General features: G+C 41.5%; 1 protein-coding gene across 1 annotated transcript in view; it reads right to left on the bottom strand.

The window, feature by feature from the left end:
* Positions 1-1,532: 1,532 nt before the first annotated feature.
* Positions 1,533-15,022, bottom strand: part of LOC132157024 (zinc finger protein 271-like) — a 29,360-nt gene continuing 15,870 nt past the window's right edge. Inside the window, exon 2 of the mRNA XM_059566184.1 lies at positions 1,533-4,043. Coding sequence (XP_059422167.1) covers positions 1,963-4,043 — 2,081 coding nt within the window. The 3' untranslated portion in view covers positions 1,533-1,962. The remainder of the gene's footprint in view (positions 4,044-15,022) is intronic.

The raw sequence follows: 15,022 nt of genomic DNA on the forward strand, positions 1-15,022 counted from the left end.
AAGACGGAGTTTATTAAAGAGGACAGAGAGAAGATGAGAGATCCAGAACCCTGCAGAATCAAACACACTGAAGATACTCAAGAACAAACACGTTGGTGGTTCTTTTTTTTTTTGATTGTTAAAAAAAATCTGTTTTTCAACTCCATCAGTCTTTCTTTCTTGTTGAATGCAGTCAGTGCTAGTTTGTGAGACCGAGACAAAGGATTTAGAGGAGCCCAAATGATGCCACAATTATTTAGAAATGCTGCATTTAAAAAAAAAAAAAAAATCATAAGTAACAGTGCAAGGCTGAAAGAACCTCAGAAACTTTGATCTCCCGAGACCCTAACCCTAACAAAGACATGGTTTCAAAGCCCACTGAGTGAAGATGGGGGAAAACCTTTCCCCTTCCTTTGCAGTTGTTCCTTCTTCACAATTCACAATGGGGCTATTCCTGTACATTTCTGTACACTGGAGAAAAACATATGGATTAGCAGATGTTTATTTCATTTTTATGAAGAAAATCATATCACAAGTGTGCAACACCTCTTTTTCTTTTAAAGATGTTACACTGAAGGGGTTCAACAGAAAACCGGATGATACTGAAAAGTAACACCACTTCATTAGACAAATAGTATTTCTTTTCACCAGTGCATATATTTAATTACCAGCAAAATAAACAATACAGCAGTCTTTGTCTCTGTTCATATGCGTTATCAAAAATAAAGAAAACTTAGCGTTCAAGTCCAGTTTTTAGGTGAGATGAAATGATGATGAATCCACCAGGTTATCTGAGTGCGATACAATGTTATAATCTTTAATCCAGTGAGTGAAGAGTCAGTGTAGAGTCAATGTGTGCAGTTGAAGGCCACGCGTAGTAGCCTTGCTACGCTATGGATGGTAATCCACACCTTCAAAACTATGCTTACACAAAAAAAGCAAATGTCAAGAGCAGGAAGGACCAATGGTAGTCAACTGAAATATAAGATACAACAAAGATAGTCCTTTGTTTGATCATAAACTCTAAAAGTTCTTTCAACGAGTAAGCAGGTAGCAGCAGTTCCACCATGAGGTTTCCCTCTACCAAATGAACTCACTTGCTCTCTGACTACCAGGCTGAAATCCTGTAACAATTACTCACTAGTGCCCTCAAGCGGCTCCTAGTGGTATTACAGCTTGTCAACTCTTTAGGCAATAGACAAGGAAAATACAATATAAAACCCAAGTAACACTTAGCCTGTTACAAGTGAAAGGCTGAAATGACAGAGATACAGACAATAGGAATACATGTTTTCAAAGTGAAGATGGGGGAAAACTTTTTCCTTTTCTTTGCAGTTGTTTTTTCTTAAAAACGTCCTTCATTTACCCATCATTCCCTCTCAGGTTCAAGCAGAATGATTATATAAAAAAAATGTTCATTGTGTATCTGTTGACATGTCTCAGTGTGACTGGTGCAACGTTCGTGTGTCTAGAGAAACAGAATATAATGTAACATGAGTTACATGAGATAAATTTCCATCCAAACGACCTCCTGTTCATCAGCAAGGTGTGATCCTAGTCAATGCAAAGTCCAAATGTTAGCTGATGTCTCCATTCAGTGAATGTTTTTTCTTGGCTTGATTATTAGGAATAAGTAGGTATGTGTGTGTGTGTTGGGGGGGGGGCTCTTTGTCTTTAAACATGTCTTTCTGGGGGTATTCCAGATGAATCACTGAATCTATTGTCACAGTGTTAACACGTATTAGGTTTCTTTCCAATGTGACTCCTCTCATGTGTTTTCAGACTTGATGAATCACTGAATCTCTTGTCACAGTGTGAACACTTATAAGGTTTCTCTCCAGTGTGAATCCTCTCATGTGTTTTCAGACTTGATGAAACACTGAATCTCTTGTCACAGTGTGCACACTTATAAGGTTTCTCTCCGGTGTGAATCCTCTCATGAGTTTTCAGACTTGATGAATCACTGAATCTCTTGTCATAGTGTTAACACGTATTAGGTTTCTTTCCAATGTGACTCCTCTCATGTGTTTTCAGACTTGATGAATCACTGAATCTCTTGTCACAGTGTGCACACTTATAAGGTTTCACTCCAGAGTGAATCCTCTCATGTGTTTTCAGACTTGATGAAACACTGAATCTCTTGTCACATTGTGCACACTTATAAGGTTTCTCACCAGTGTGAATCCTCTCATGTGTTTTCAGACTTGATGAATCACTGAATCTCTTGTCACAGTGTGCACACTTATAAGGTTTCACTCCAGAGTGAATCCTCTCATGTGTTTTCAGACTTGATGAAACACTGAATCTCTTGTCACAGTGTGCACACTTATAAGGTTTCTCTCCGGTGTGAATCCTCTCATGAGTTTTCAGACTTGATGAATCACTGAATCTCTTGTCACAGTGTGAACACTTATAAGGTTTCTCTCCAGTGTGAATCCTCTCATGTGTTTTCAGACTTGATGAGTTACTGAATCTCTTGTCACAGTTTGAACATGTATAAGGTTTCTCTCCAGTGTGGATCCTCTCATGTGTTTTCAGACTTGATGAATCACTGAATCTCTTGTCACAGTGTGAACACTTATAAGGTTTCTCTCCAGTGTGAATCCTCTCGTGTTTTTTGAGACTTGGCAAATAATTAAATCCATGGTCACAGTGGGAACACTTATAAGGTTTCTCTCCAGTGTGGATCCTCTCATGTTTTTTCAGATTTGTCAAATGATTAAATCTCTGGTCACAGTGAGAACACTTATAAGGTTTCTCTCCAGTGTGGATCCTCTCGTGTTTTTTCATACTTAGCCAATTAATAAATCTCTGGTCACAGTGAAAACACTTATAAGGTTTCTCTACAGTGTGAATCCTCTTGTGTCTTATCAGACTTGACCAATTAATAAATCTCTGGTCACAGTGAGAACACTTATAAGGTTTTTCTCCAGTGTGGATCTTCTCGTGTTTTTTCATACTTAGCCAATTAATAAATCTCTCATCACAGTGAGAACACTTATAAGGTTTCTCTCCAGTGTGAATCCTCTCATGTGTTTTTAGTCTTACCAACTGATTAAATCCCTTGTCACAGTGTGCACACTTATAAAGTTTCTCTCCAGTGTGAATCCTCTCATGTGTTTTCAGACTTGATGAATTACTGAATCTCTTGTCACAGTGTGAACACTTATAAGGTTTCTCTCCAGTGTGAATCCTCTCATGTGTTTTCAGACTCGATGAATTACTGAATCTCTTGTCACAGTGTGAACATTTATAAGGTTTCTCTCCAGTGTGGATCCTTTCATGTTTTTTTAGATGTACTGACTGAATGAATCTCTTGTCACAGTGTGAACACTTATAAGGTTTCTCTCCAGTGTGAATCCTCTCATGTGTTTTCAGACTTGATGAAACACTGAACCTTTTCTCACAGTGTGAACACTTATAAGGTTTCTCTCCAGTGTGGATCCTCTCATGTATTTTTAGATGTTCTGACTGACCAAATTTTTTTTCACAGTGTGAACACTTGAAAGGTTTCTCTCCAGTGTGGATCCTCTCGTGCAGTTTTAAACTGCTCACTGAACTAAACGTATTTTCACACTCAAAGCACATGCACTTTCTCAGACCAGTATGTATTTTCTGATGTACTTTCAAACTTTGTAGATGCAAAAAACTCTTACCACACAAATGACATGGATGTGGTTTCTCTTTTGCATGAACTTTCAAGTGTTTCTTTAGAAGTGAAGCCCATAAAAACATTTTATCGCATTGATAACATGCGTGCTGCTTCTCTCCAGTGTGGATTTTCATGTGACTCTTGAGGTTAGGTGATTGTTTGAAACTCTTCCCGCACTGATCACAAGTGAATGGTTTCTCTCCCGTATGAATTCTCATGTGACGCTTAAAACTGAATCGGTGTTTGAATCTCTTTCCACACTGAGTGCAGTTGAAACACTTCTTGGCTCTTTTTTTCTTTAAATCTTTCTGTTTGGTTTGAGAGCAAATCAAATGTTTTCCTCCAGTTTTGACAAGATTTTTCTCCTCAACTTCCTTTGATTCTGTATTCTCCTCTTTTTCTTCAATTAACTCTGAAACAAAAGTAAAAATTTAATTTTGGTAACTTGTTAAAAGCTGAGAAAATTCAACACAAGTGACCCCATTCTATTTTTAACATCTGTAAATACACGATTGACTTCTTTTGCTTCATATTTAATGGAGACAACTCAATATTCAATGCCCTCTACACATTTGGAAGCATCTTTTTTTTGGGGGGTCAATTTGAACCCAGGGTCTTTAAGCTGTATAAAATAAGAAATATAGAAAAACAAGGCTGTGATTGTGGAAGATTTTTATCACTTCGGTGGTAATACCACCGTCACAGCCCTAGGAAAATTTTTATATTCATATATATATTAGTGCTGGGTGGTTTGACCAAAAATGTATATGTATGTCTTTTTCAAAATTATGCCGGTTTTCCGGCTTATGAAGGTTTCTTTTTTTAAAATGCATAATCAGGTGTTCAATGCATTTTCTGCAGGTTGATATTCCAAGACGTACTTGCGGCTAAGGTGCTGGAGCAAATTGCTCGTGTTGCCGCTTTTGGTGACAATTTCAACCCAACAGCACTTGCATAAAATGGTTGTTTGGTCGATGTCGGATTTTTGGAAACCAAAAATCCTCCAAACAACAGACCCTGTTCCTCTTTTTGGCACAAGTTCTTCTGTGTCATGTTCTACTAGTTCTGCAGCATCCATCTTCCCTGTAGCCCCTGTTCTCCGTCTGCAGTGCATGCAGTCCTTGTGTGTTACATATGTGGTGCAGAAGCAGCACGGACTTATTGTGCTTTCACACTGGACGAATTTGCAGTCCGCTACCGATCCGCAGCTGTTTAGTCCACAAACACAACATTTGTTCATTGTTTTGATTTCATATCATGTAAAAATATATATATTTATAATATATATATTTTTTTCAGCATTGTGAGTCTTTTATCACAGAACAGTAACAATCTTTTATAGTTATAGACATTCGTTTAAACTCAATAAATATAAACAATGCATTATTCATGCATTTTAATTCTAGGTTTGTAGAATAAGCTGCTTTAAGCAAGCGGTAAAACATTTAACCACATCAACTCTGGGGACCCACCGGTGGGTCCAATATTGCATATGCCTAATTCTCAAAAAATCAAAATAACAGCTGAAGTGGTTAAACACAATAATTATCCTACTTTTCTTGTTAAAATATTTAAAATTAAAACACCACAGACAGAAACAATCTCGTGGATTTGCATTTAAATCTTTATCACAAGCAATCCCACGGGTCTTAATGAACTTTGTTTTTCTGCCTCCATAAAAATGAATATATATATATTATTTTCCTTGTTTATCTAAAATTGCACTTTTTCTTGTTTTAAACTTAGCCAAAAACCCATGTGTTGCGTGTGAAACAGCTTTAATTAGTACACATTTATTGTGAAATGACTGCATTTCCATGTCAATCCATGTTAATTTTTTTCCCTCGAGCAATGCGTTTTCACTTTAATTCAGCGCCTGCAGCACAGCAAAAATAGACTCAGTACATTAACATAACCCCAGGTATTTACTTTACAGTGGCTAAATTAGCGAAAAATAAAGCCTCAACAAGTGTTGACATTTCCCAACATCACAGCAGTAATGACTTAAATTCTAAAATGGATACTATTAGAGATAAAATTGTAACCATTCAACCGTCAGCTACAGTATTGCATCAGACTATAGATCCCCTGAGGAACAGTTCCACTCATTCTCTACTATAGGAGAGGAAGAATTGTTTAAACTTGTTAAATCATCTAAACCAACATGTTAGACCCTATTCCATCTAAGGTCCTAAAAGAGGTGCTTCCAGAAGTCATAGATCCTCTTCTGACTATTATTAATTCCTCACTGTCATTAGGATATGTCCCTAAAACTTTCAAACTGACTTTTAATGCCTCTCATTAAAAAAAACACAACTTGACCCCAAATAACTAGTTAATTATAGACCGATCTCGAATCTCCCTTTTCTGTCCAAGATACTAGAAAAGGTAGTATCCTCAAAATTATATTTCTTCTTAGAGAAAAATGGTATCTGTGAGGATAACCAGTCAGGATTTAGACCGTATCATAGTACTGAGACTGCTCTCCTTAGAGTTACAAATGACCTGCTCTTATCATCTGATCATGGTTGTATCTCTCTATTAGTGTTATTGGATCTTAGTGCTGCGTTTGACACAATTGACCACAACATTATTTTGCATAGACTAGAACACTTTGTTGCTATTAATGGAAGTGCATTAGCATGGTTTAAATCATACTGATATGACCGCCATAAATTCGTAGCAGCAAATGAAGAGGTATCATATCGATTACAAGTGCAGTTTGGAGTACCTCAAGGCTCAGTACTAGGGCTGCTACTCTTCATGCTTTACATGTTACCCTTGGGAGTTATCATCAGGAAAAATGGTGTTAGCTTTTACAGTTATGCTGATGATACTCAGCTCTATATTTCTTTGCGGCTCGGTGAAACACACCAATTTGAAAAAACTAATGGAATGCATAGTTGTCACAGTCATGTGGGTGGAGTTGGTGTGTGTCTCGCATCAGCACTGATTGTTTCATGTGGGCATCTCCGTTAATTGTTCATCTACACCAGTTGCTACTCATTACCCGATCCCTACTTGTTGCCCTGTCTTTCGTCTTGTGTTTGTCAGAGCGTTGTTTGCAGTTCCCCATGTTTATGCCTGGTCTCTCATTCTTGTTCTCTGTGTTCTTCTCGTCGTTGGATCGTCTGTGTCTTTGGAATCCCATCCACGGATTATACCTCTCACCCCCATGGCTCGCTCATCTCAGTTCCTGTGTCATGCTCTCCTGCTTCCTCTCCTCACCGCCACTTCCTGGATCACCATCGGACATTGTTACTTCCCAGATCGCCATCAGACTTCGCCTCACCCACCTGTTATCCTGTTTTATGTTACAGACTTATGTGTGTCTGACTGTGTTATTAAATATCCAATTTACTTGCACTTGCTTCCTCACCTTCTTTCGCCGTTACAGAACATTCTGACCATCATGGAAGCAGCAAGTTCCACATCACTCTCAGAGTCTATTCACCACAGCATCACCGGCATGGATTAGCAGCAGGAGAGCATCGTCAACACTGGACGCACTGTCCAAGCGCTGGTGACACAGGTGTCCGAGCTCACCCAGCAGATCCAACAGTTGACCAGTCCCGCTGCGCCACCCGCACCGTCCGTTCTCCCGGCTATCCCCGAAACCCACTACTGGCCGGAACCACGCCTTCCTGTCCCGGAGAACTACTGCAGAACATTTTTGACTAAATGTTCCATGCATTTCTCCCTGTAGCCTCGCACCTTTGAGACATTGGAGTCTAAGGTGGCGTTCGTTCTGACTCAACTCTCCGGGAGGGCCACCTTGTGGGGAACGGCGGTGTGGGAGAACCAAGACCAATGCTGCGCCTCGCTCCACTCCCACTCCGAGGAGATGAAGAGAGTTTTCAACTGGGCCGTGGCCGGCAAAGAGGCGGCCCGAGAGCTCGCGGACCTCAAGCAGGGGAATCACTCCTTGGCGGACTATTCCATCCAGTTCCGCACCTTGTTGGCCGCGTGTAAGTGGAACGATGAGGTGCAGTGGGATATTACAGCATAGGCTGGCCGACCGTGTTCACAAGGAGATCTATCTGCTTGAGTTGCCAACCAGCCTCAACAGGCTCATCGGCATGGGCTCCGCGTGGATGCTTGTATTGACCGACTGGGGGCGCAGGCCTATCCCACACGTCCTCCCGGCACCCCTGAGAGTGGCAACTCGAACAGGGAGAACACGGCCGGTCCCGTCTTCAATCACAAACCCATGCAGGTGGGTAGAGCTCGACTGAGCCAGGAGGAGAGAGAGAGGCGGAGGGCCCGAGGACTATGCATGTATTGCGGTGGCTCTGGACATCGTCTACTTTCCTGCCCGGTAAAAGAGCCAGCCCTGTAGTAAGATTTAGTCTACTATCAGTTGGGATCTCCGCCGGGAAGTTCTCAACATCATCTACTCTACTTCCAGTGAAGCTGAAGTGGGCCAACAACACTCACACCTGTCAAGCCCTTCTGGTCTCAGGAGCCGAAGGTAACTTCATGGACACCACCTATGCTCAACACCTGAGACTCCCTATCACTCCCCTTTCACACCAGATAACTGTCAGCGCACTCAGTGGCCAGGAGCTGCCCTAAATCACCCACACCACAGGACCCATAACTCTCCTTACCTCCGGCAACCACACCGAAACCCTTCCCTTCCTCCTCATGGACTCCCCTGTGGCACCCATTGTCTTAGGTCACCCCAGGCTAGTTAAACAACCCACAAGTGGATTGGGGTTCCAACACCATCAACTTGTGGAGTGAACGTTTTCATGTGTCTTGCCTGGTTCCTGCATGTCCTGCTGAGTCTGTTTCGGTTTTTCAGGAGGAGGCTACGGTTCTGCCAAATGTTCCTGCGGAGTACCTAGACCTGAAGGAAGTGTTCAGTAAGCGCTGCTTCTCTCCCTCAGCATCGTCCCTATGACTGTGCCATAGAGTTAGTTCCAGGTAAGTCCCTGCCTAAAGGCAAGCTTTACTCTCTTTCCATTCTGGAAAGGGAGGCCATGGAAAAATATGTTCCTGATTCTCTAGCATTGAGGTTCATCCGCCCTTCCTCTTCTCCAGTGGAGGTGGGATTCTTTTTTGTTGGTAAGAAGGATGGCTCTCTGCGACCTTGTATTGATTACCGAGAGCTGAACAACATCAGGGTAAAGAATACTTATCCTTTGCCATTGATGATGCCTTTCAGGCTGTCCAACTACCCAGCGGTTTTCCAAGCACTCGTTAATGACGTGTTGAGAGACATGGTAGATCAGTTCATATATGTTTACCTGGATGACATACTGATTTTTTCCTCGTCTCTCCAGGAACACTTGCAACACGTCAGACAAGTGCTCCAGAGATTACTAGAGAATGGGCTTTTTGTCAAGGCGGAGAAATGCATATTTCATGCACAGTCTATTCCCTTCCTAGGTTACATCGTCTCGTCTGAGAGAATACGTATGGATCCTGACAAGGTTAAGGCTGTGATAGATTGGCCAAACCAGATTCCCATAAGGCCCTACAGCGGTTTCTGGGGTTTGCCAATTTTTATCTGCATTTCATACGCAATTTCAGCCAACTAGTCTCGCCTCTGACTGCCTTTACCTCCCCCAGTACTACGTTCAGGTGGTCTAATACAGCCAAAACTGTATTTTCCAACCTCAAGAGCCGCTTCGTTTCTTCCCACCGAATTGGTTGTTCATTCCAGAGGAGTTACAATCCGACGTTATTCCGTGGGGTCACTGCTCCAATGTCGCTTGTCATCCAGGTATAAGCCGCACCAAGTGGTAAGTAAAGCAACGTTTCTGGTGGCCACTTATGGCTCGCGGGATTCACGATTTTTTTTTGGCCTGCTCAGTTTGCGCCAGTGGTAAGACGTCTAACCGAAGCCCGGATGGGCTTCTTCAACAGCTGTCTGTTCCTTCGAGACCCTGGTCCCACATCGCTCTAGATTTTGTTACCGCCCTCCCGCCTGGTATGACGGTCGTTTTGACTGTAGTGGACCGATTCTCAAAGGTGGCACATTTCATTCCCTTGCCCAAATTACCCTCAGCCAAGGAGACAGTGGTTACTGTAATTGAGTGTAGTTGAGTGTAGCATAGGTTACCAGCCACCTATTTTTCCAAGTCTGCAATCTGAAGTCACGGTCCCCTCCGCCCACGCTTTTGTCCAGAGGTGGCACCGGCATGTGGACCAGAGCCCGCAAGACTCTGCTCCAGGTGAGGGCGCGCAACAGGGCCAAGGCCGATCGCCACCGGTCTAAGTCTCCCGTATACATTGTGGGTCAAAAAGTGTGGCTTTCTACCAACAACATCCGCTCCGTTCCGTTTCTAATGAGCTAGCTCCCAAATTTATTGTCCCGTTCACCAAAATTATTAGTCTGGTGACAGTCTGCCTCAAACTACCTCCGGCGTACAGGAGGATTCATTCCGCCTTCCATGTGTCCAAAATTAAACCTGTGTTTTATTCACAAATTAACCCGCCCACCCCGGTCTCCCCCCGCAGCGACTGGTAGATGGGGAACCAACCTATTCGGTAAATCGTATTCTGGACTCGAGGCAGAGGGGATGAGGATTCCAGTACTTGGTGGACTGGGAGGGTTACAGTCCAGAGGAGAGGAGCTGGGTACCTGCTAGGGACATACTGGATCACTCCCTGATTGATGATTACAATCGACAGGTAGGGTCATCTGGGAATGTCAGGAGGCATTCCTAGAGGGGAGGGTACCGTCACAGTTGGTAAACCGTGGCCTTGGGATTTGCACTATGTGGGTGGAGTTGGTGTGTGTCTCGCATCAGCACTGATTGTTTCATGTGAGCGTCTCCGTTAATTGTTCATCTACACCAGCTGCTACTCATTACCCGATCCCTACTTATTGCCCTGTCTTTCGTCTTTTTTTTGGTCAGAGCATTGTTTGCGGTTCCTCGTGTTTATGCCTGGTCTTTCGTTCCTGTTCTCTGTGTTCTTCTCGTCATTGGATCGTCTGTGTCTTTGGAATCCCATCCACTCCTCACCACCCACGGATTATACCTCTCACCCCCACGGCTCGCTCATCTCAGTTCCTGTGTCATGCTCTCCCGCTGCCTCTCCTCACCGTCACTTCCTGGACATTGTTACTTCCCGGATCGCCATCAGACTTTGCCTCACCCACCTGTTATCCTGTTTTAATGTTACTCGTGTGTCTGACTGTGTTATTAAATATCCGATTTGCTTGCACTTGCTTCCTCACCTTCTTTCGCTGTTACAATAGTCTATGTAAAAAACTGGATAACGAGTAATTTCTTACTGCTAAATTCTGAAAAAAACAGAGATGTTAATTGTAGGATCTAAAAACTCTGCATGTAATAACCTAGAACACGGTCTAAGACTTGATGGCTGCCCTGTCAATTCTTCGACATCAGTTAGGTACCTAGGTGTGCTATTTGATAGCAATTTTTCCTTAGAAAGCCACGTTTCTAGCATTTGTAAAACTGCATTTTTACATCTCAAAAATATATCTAAATTACGTCCTATGCTCTCAATGTCAAATGCAGAAATGTTAATCCACGCATTTATGACCTCAAGGTTAGATTATTGTAATGCTTTACATATAGAATTTAAAATATTGCTTACTACTTACAAAGCCCTGAATGGTTTAGCACCTCAGTATTTAAATGAGGTCTTGTTACATTATAATCCCCCAAATTTTTTCTTTCAAATGCAGTATGCATGCTCCCAATGTAAGCGACATGCTCGTTTTTTCGGCCGATATCCGTGTTTAGTAGCGCCGATTTTAAGTCAGGTACGTCGGCAGGCAGCCCCGTGTTATTGTTGTAGTGGAAAGTGCTGCTGCGCATGTGAAGCACCCCAAGCCAAAACTTTTGGAAGATTCAACAACAGTCCTGGGAGATAAAGGTAGTCAGAGAATTTCACTCTGTAATTGGTGTGGAGAAGTTGACAGCTCTTACAAACACTGCAGCGTGATTGAGGGCTCCGTTACTCCGCCCCTCTCACAGACAGAACCGTGCTCAGAGAGACAGCTGTCCTGGAGCTGCCCAGAACGGTGAATGACATTTGTTCGGAAGCATGGTTTGATGCAGACAGTAACCAGGTTTCCATCCAACTCATTTGTATTTAGGGATGTCAATATTCGATAATTTCCATGATCGATCGTTGTTTAAATTAACAATCAATTAATAACTTTAATGCTGCAAAATGTGTCTGCAGCGGTATTATTATTGTGTGCAAAAGCCACTTGGAAAAAAAGCTTTCTAACCCGAATTAAAGGGGTTTTAGTATGAATAAAATGCTAGTAGCAGGACTGTAAAATGAATAACGTTAGATGTGATTATGATCATTTGATAAAATGAAGACAGTGCGCCATACGTTGGAGATCATTTTACTTTGTTGTAGAGATGTTCCGATACCCTTTTCTCTTCCAGATACCGATTCCGATACCTGGGCTTAGGGTATCGGCCGATACCGAGTACTGATCCGATACCTGGGTGTGTATCTGTATATACAGCTGTATATACTACTAGCCCTGTGTTAATTGCTAGAATTATTTTATGGTGTGCTTCAGACTTATCCCTTAATAAAACATGAACAAATACATGGTTAACTACTGTATTTATTACAGTATTTTTATTATCTGACATGAATTTGACAGTAATATTATTTATTTTCTTAAGCAAAATGAACTTCAAATGCAGCCAAAAATCTAACACCGCAAACTAAAAAAGGTATTTTAGTTTTACAATATAACTGTATAAAAAACTGCAACAAATAAGTCTAGGAATATAAAAAATGATATATTAATCAGATAATCTCTTTACAACAAAACAAGTAAAAAACAAGTAACCATCGAGGCATAATTATTATCATTAATAGAGACGTATTATTATTACTACATGGACATAGCTAAATCTACTGTAGGCTACAACAGCAGCTTAATATATTGTCAATTTACTCACGTTAAACCGAACCGTTTTCTCAAATGAAACGTTAAATTCTCATGAAGTGATGGTTTATGCGTTCATGTCCTCACATAGTGACACACGGCAGATACTACAAAACAGCGAGATCCCGCGCATCTGCGCCCGTCACCCACAGAGATATAGAATTTGCAGGAGTAATATTTAAATAGTATTTTGCAGTTTAATATTCACAGACACTAGTATATATATATATATATATATATATATATATATATATATATATATATATATATATATATTCGGCTACAGTCTGGAGCCCTGCGCTTAGACTAACACGGAAGCGACTGAACGCAGCTGCGGGTAATGAATATACTCTAACTTACTACCGGTACTACAGAGACGCTGGTATCATTGCATTTTTAAATTTTCAGCTCCGACTTGGTAGTGAAGTGGCAGTACTTGTGGCATCCCTAGTCGCCGTTTTACTGTCTGGTTGGTCCAGTCTGAAATACTGCTAAACAGCGGACATACTGCTAACCACTGATCTATAATATAGAAGCGGCTCCACTCTCTGTTGACAGTTTAGAACGCGATGAGCGATCCAGTCATATATAGATCAGTGCTGCTAACGTGTTTTCATTTCTTCTTCGCTGCGAAGAAGATCCGTGCAGCGGTTAGGCAAAGCTAGCGGTCATAACTAGGTCTTGTTTAAGAAAATGGTATCGGATCGGTATATGGGTTCATGTACTCGCCGATGCCGATGCCAGAGTTTGTTGTGGTAATCGGGGATATTTCCGATACTAGTATCGGAATCGGAACTCTACTTTGTTGACTGTTTCCCATCAAGGAGACCGCTGAATGCGCCTCTTTAAATGGTTTCGTGGCGCATGTGAAGCACCCCAAGCCAAAACTTTTGGAAGATTCAACAACAGTCCTGGGAGATAAAGGTAGTCAGAGAATTTCACTCTGTAATTGGTGTGGAGAAGTTGACAGCTCTTACAAACACTGCAGCGTGATTGAGGGCTCCGTTACTCCGCCCCTCTCACAGACAGAACCGTGCTCGGAGAGACAGCTGTCCTGGAGCTGCCCAGAACGGTGAATGACATTTGTTCGGAAGCATGGTTTGATGCAGACAGTAACCAGGTTTCCATCCAACTCATTTGTATTTAGGGATGTCAATATTCGATAATTTCCATGATCGATCGTTGTTTAAATTAACAATCAATTAATAACTTTAATGCTGCAAAATGTGTCTGCAGCGGTATTATTATTGTGTGCAAAAGCCACTTGGAAAAAAAGCTTTCTAACCCGAATTAAAGGGGTTTTAGTATGAATAAAATGCTAGTAGCAGGACTGTAAAATGAATAACGTTAGATGTGATTATGATCATTTGATAAAATGAAGACAGTGCGCCATACGTTGGAGATCATTTTACTTTGTTGTAGAGATGTTCCGATACCCTTTTCTCTTCCAGATACCGATTCCGATACCTGGGCTTAGGGTATCGGCCGATACCGAGTACTGATCCGATACCTGGGTGTGTATCTGTATATACAGCTGTATATACTACTAGCCCTGTGTTAATTGCTAGAATTATTTTATGGTGTGCTTCAGACTTATCCCTTAATAAAACATGAACAAATACATGGTTAACTACTGTATTTATTACAGTATTTTTATTATCTGACATGAATTTGACAGTAATATTATTTATTTTCTTAAGCAAAATGAACTTCAAATGCAGCCAAAAATCTAACACCGCAAACTAAAAAAGGTATTTTAGTTTTACAATATAACTGTATAAAAAACTGCAACAAATAAGTCTAGGAATATAAAAAATGATATATTAATCAGATAATCTCTTTACAACAAAACAAGTAAAAAACAAGTAACCATCGAGGCATAATTATTATCATTAATAGAGACGTATTATTATTACTACATGGACATAGCTAAATCTACTGTAGGCTACAACAGCAGCTTAATATATTGTCAATTTACTCACGTTAAACCGAACCGTTTTCTCAAATGAAACGTTAAATTCTCATGAAGTGATGGTTTATGCGTTCATGTCCATGCAGATACTACAAAACAGCTACAGGCTTCGGCTACAGTCTGGAGCCCTGCGCTTAGACTAACACGGAAGCGACTGAACGCAGCTGCGGGTAATGAATATACTCTAACTTACTACCGGTACTACAGAGACGCTGGTATCATTACATTTTTAAATTTTCAGCTCCGACTTGGTAGTGAAGTGGCAGTACTTGTGGCATCCCTAGTCGCCGTTTTACTGTCTGGTTGGTCCAGTCTGAAATACTGCTAAACAGCGGACATACTGCTAACCACTGATCTATAATATAGAAGCGGCTCCACTCTCTGTTGACCGTTTAGAACGCGATGAGCGATCCAGTCATATATAGATCAGTGCTGCTAACGTGTTTTCATTTCTTCTTCGCTGCGAAGAAGATCCGTGCAGCGGTTAGGCAAAGCTAGCGGTCATAACTAGGTCTTG

Source organism: Carassius carassius, chromosome 1 (assembly GCF_963082965.1).
Source record: "Carassius carassius chromosome 1, fCarCar2.1, whole genome shotgun sequence".
Lineage (NCBI taxonomy): Eukaryota > Metazoa > Chordata > Actinopteri > Cypriniformes > Cyprinidae > Carassius > Carassius carassius.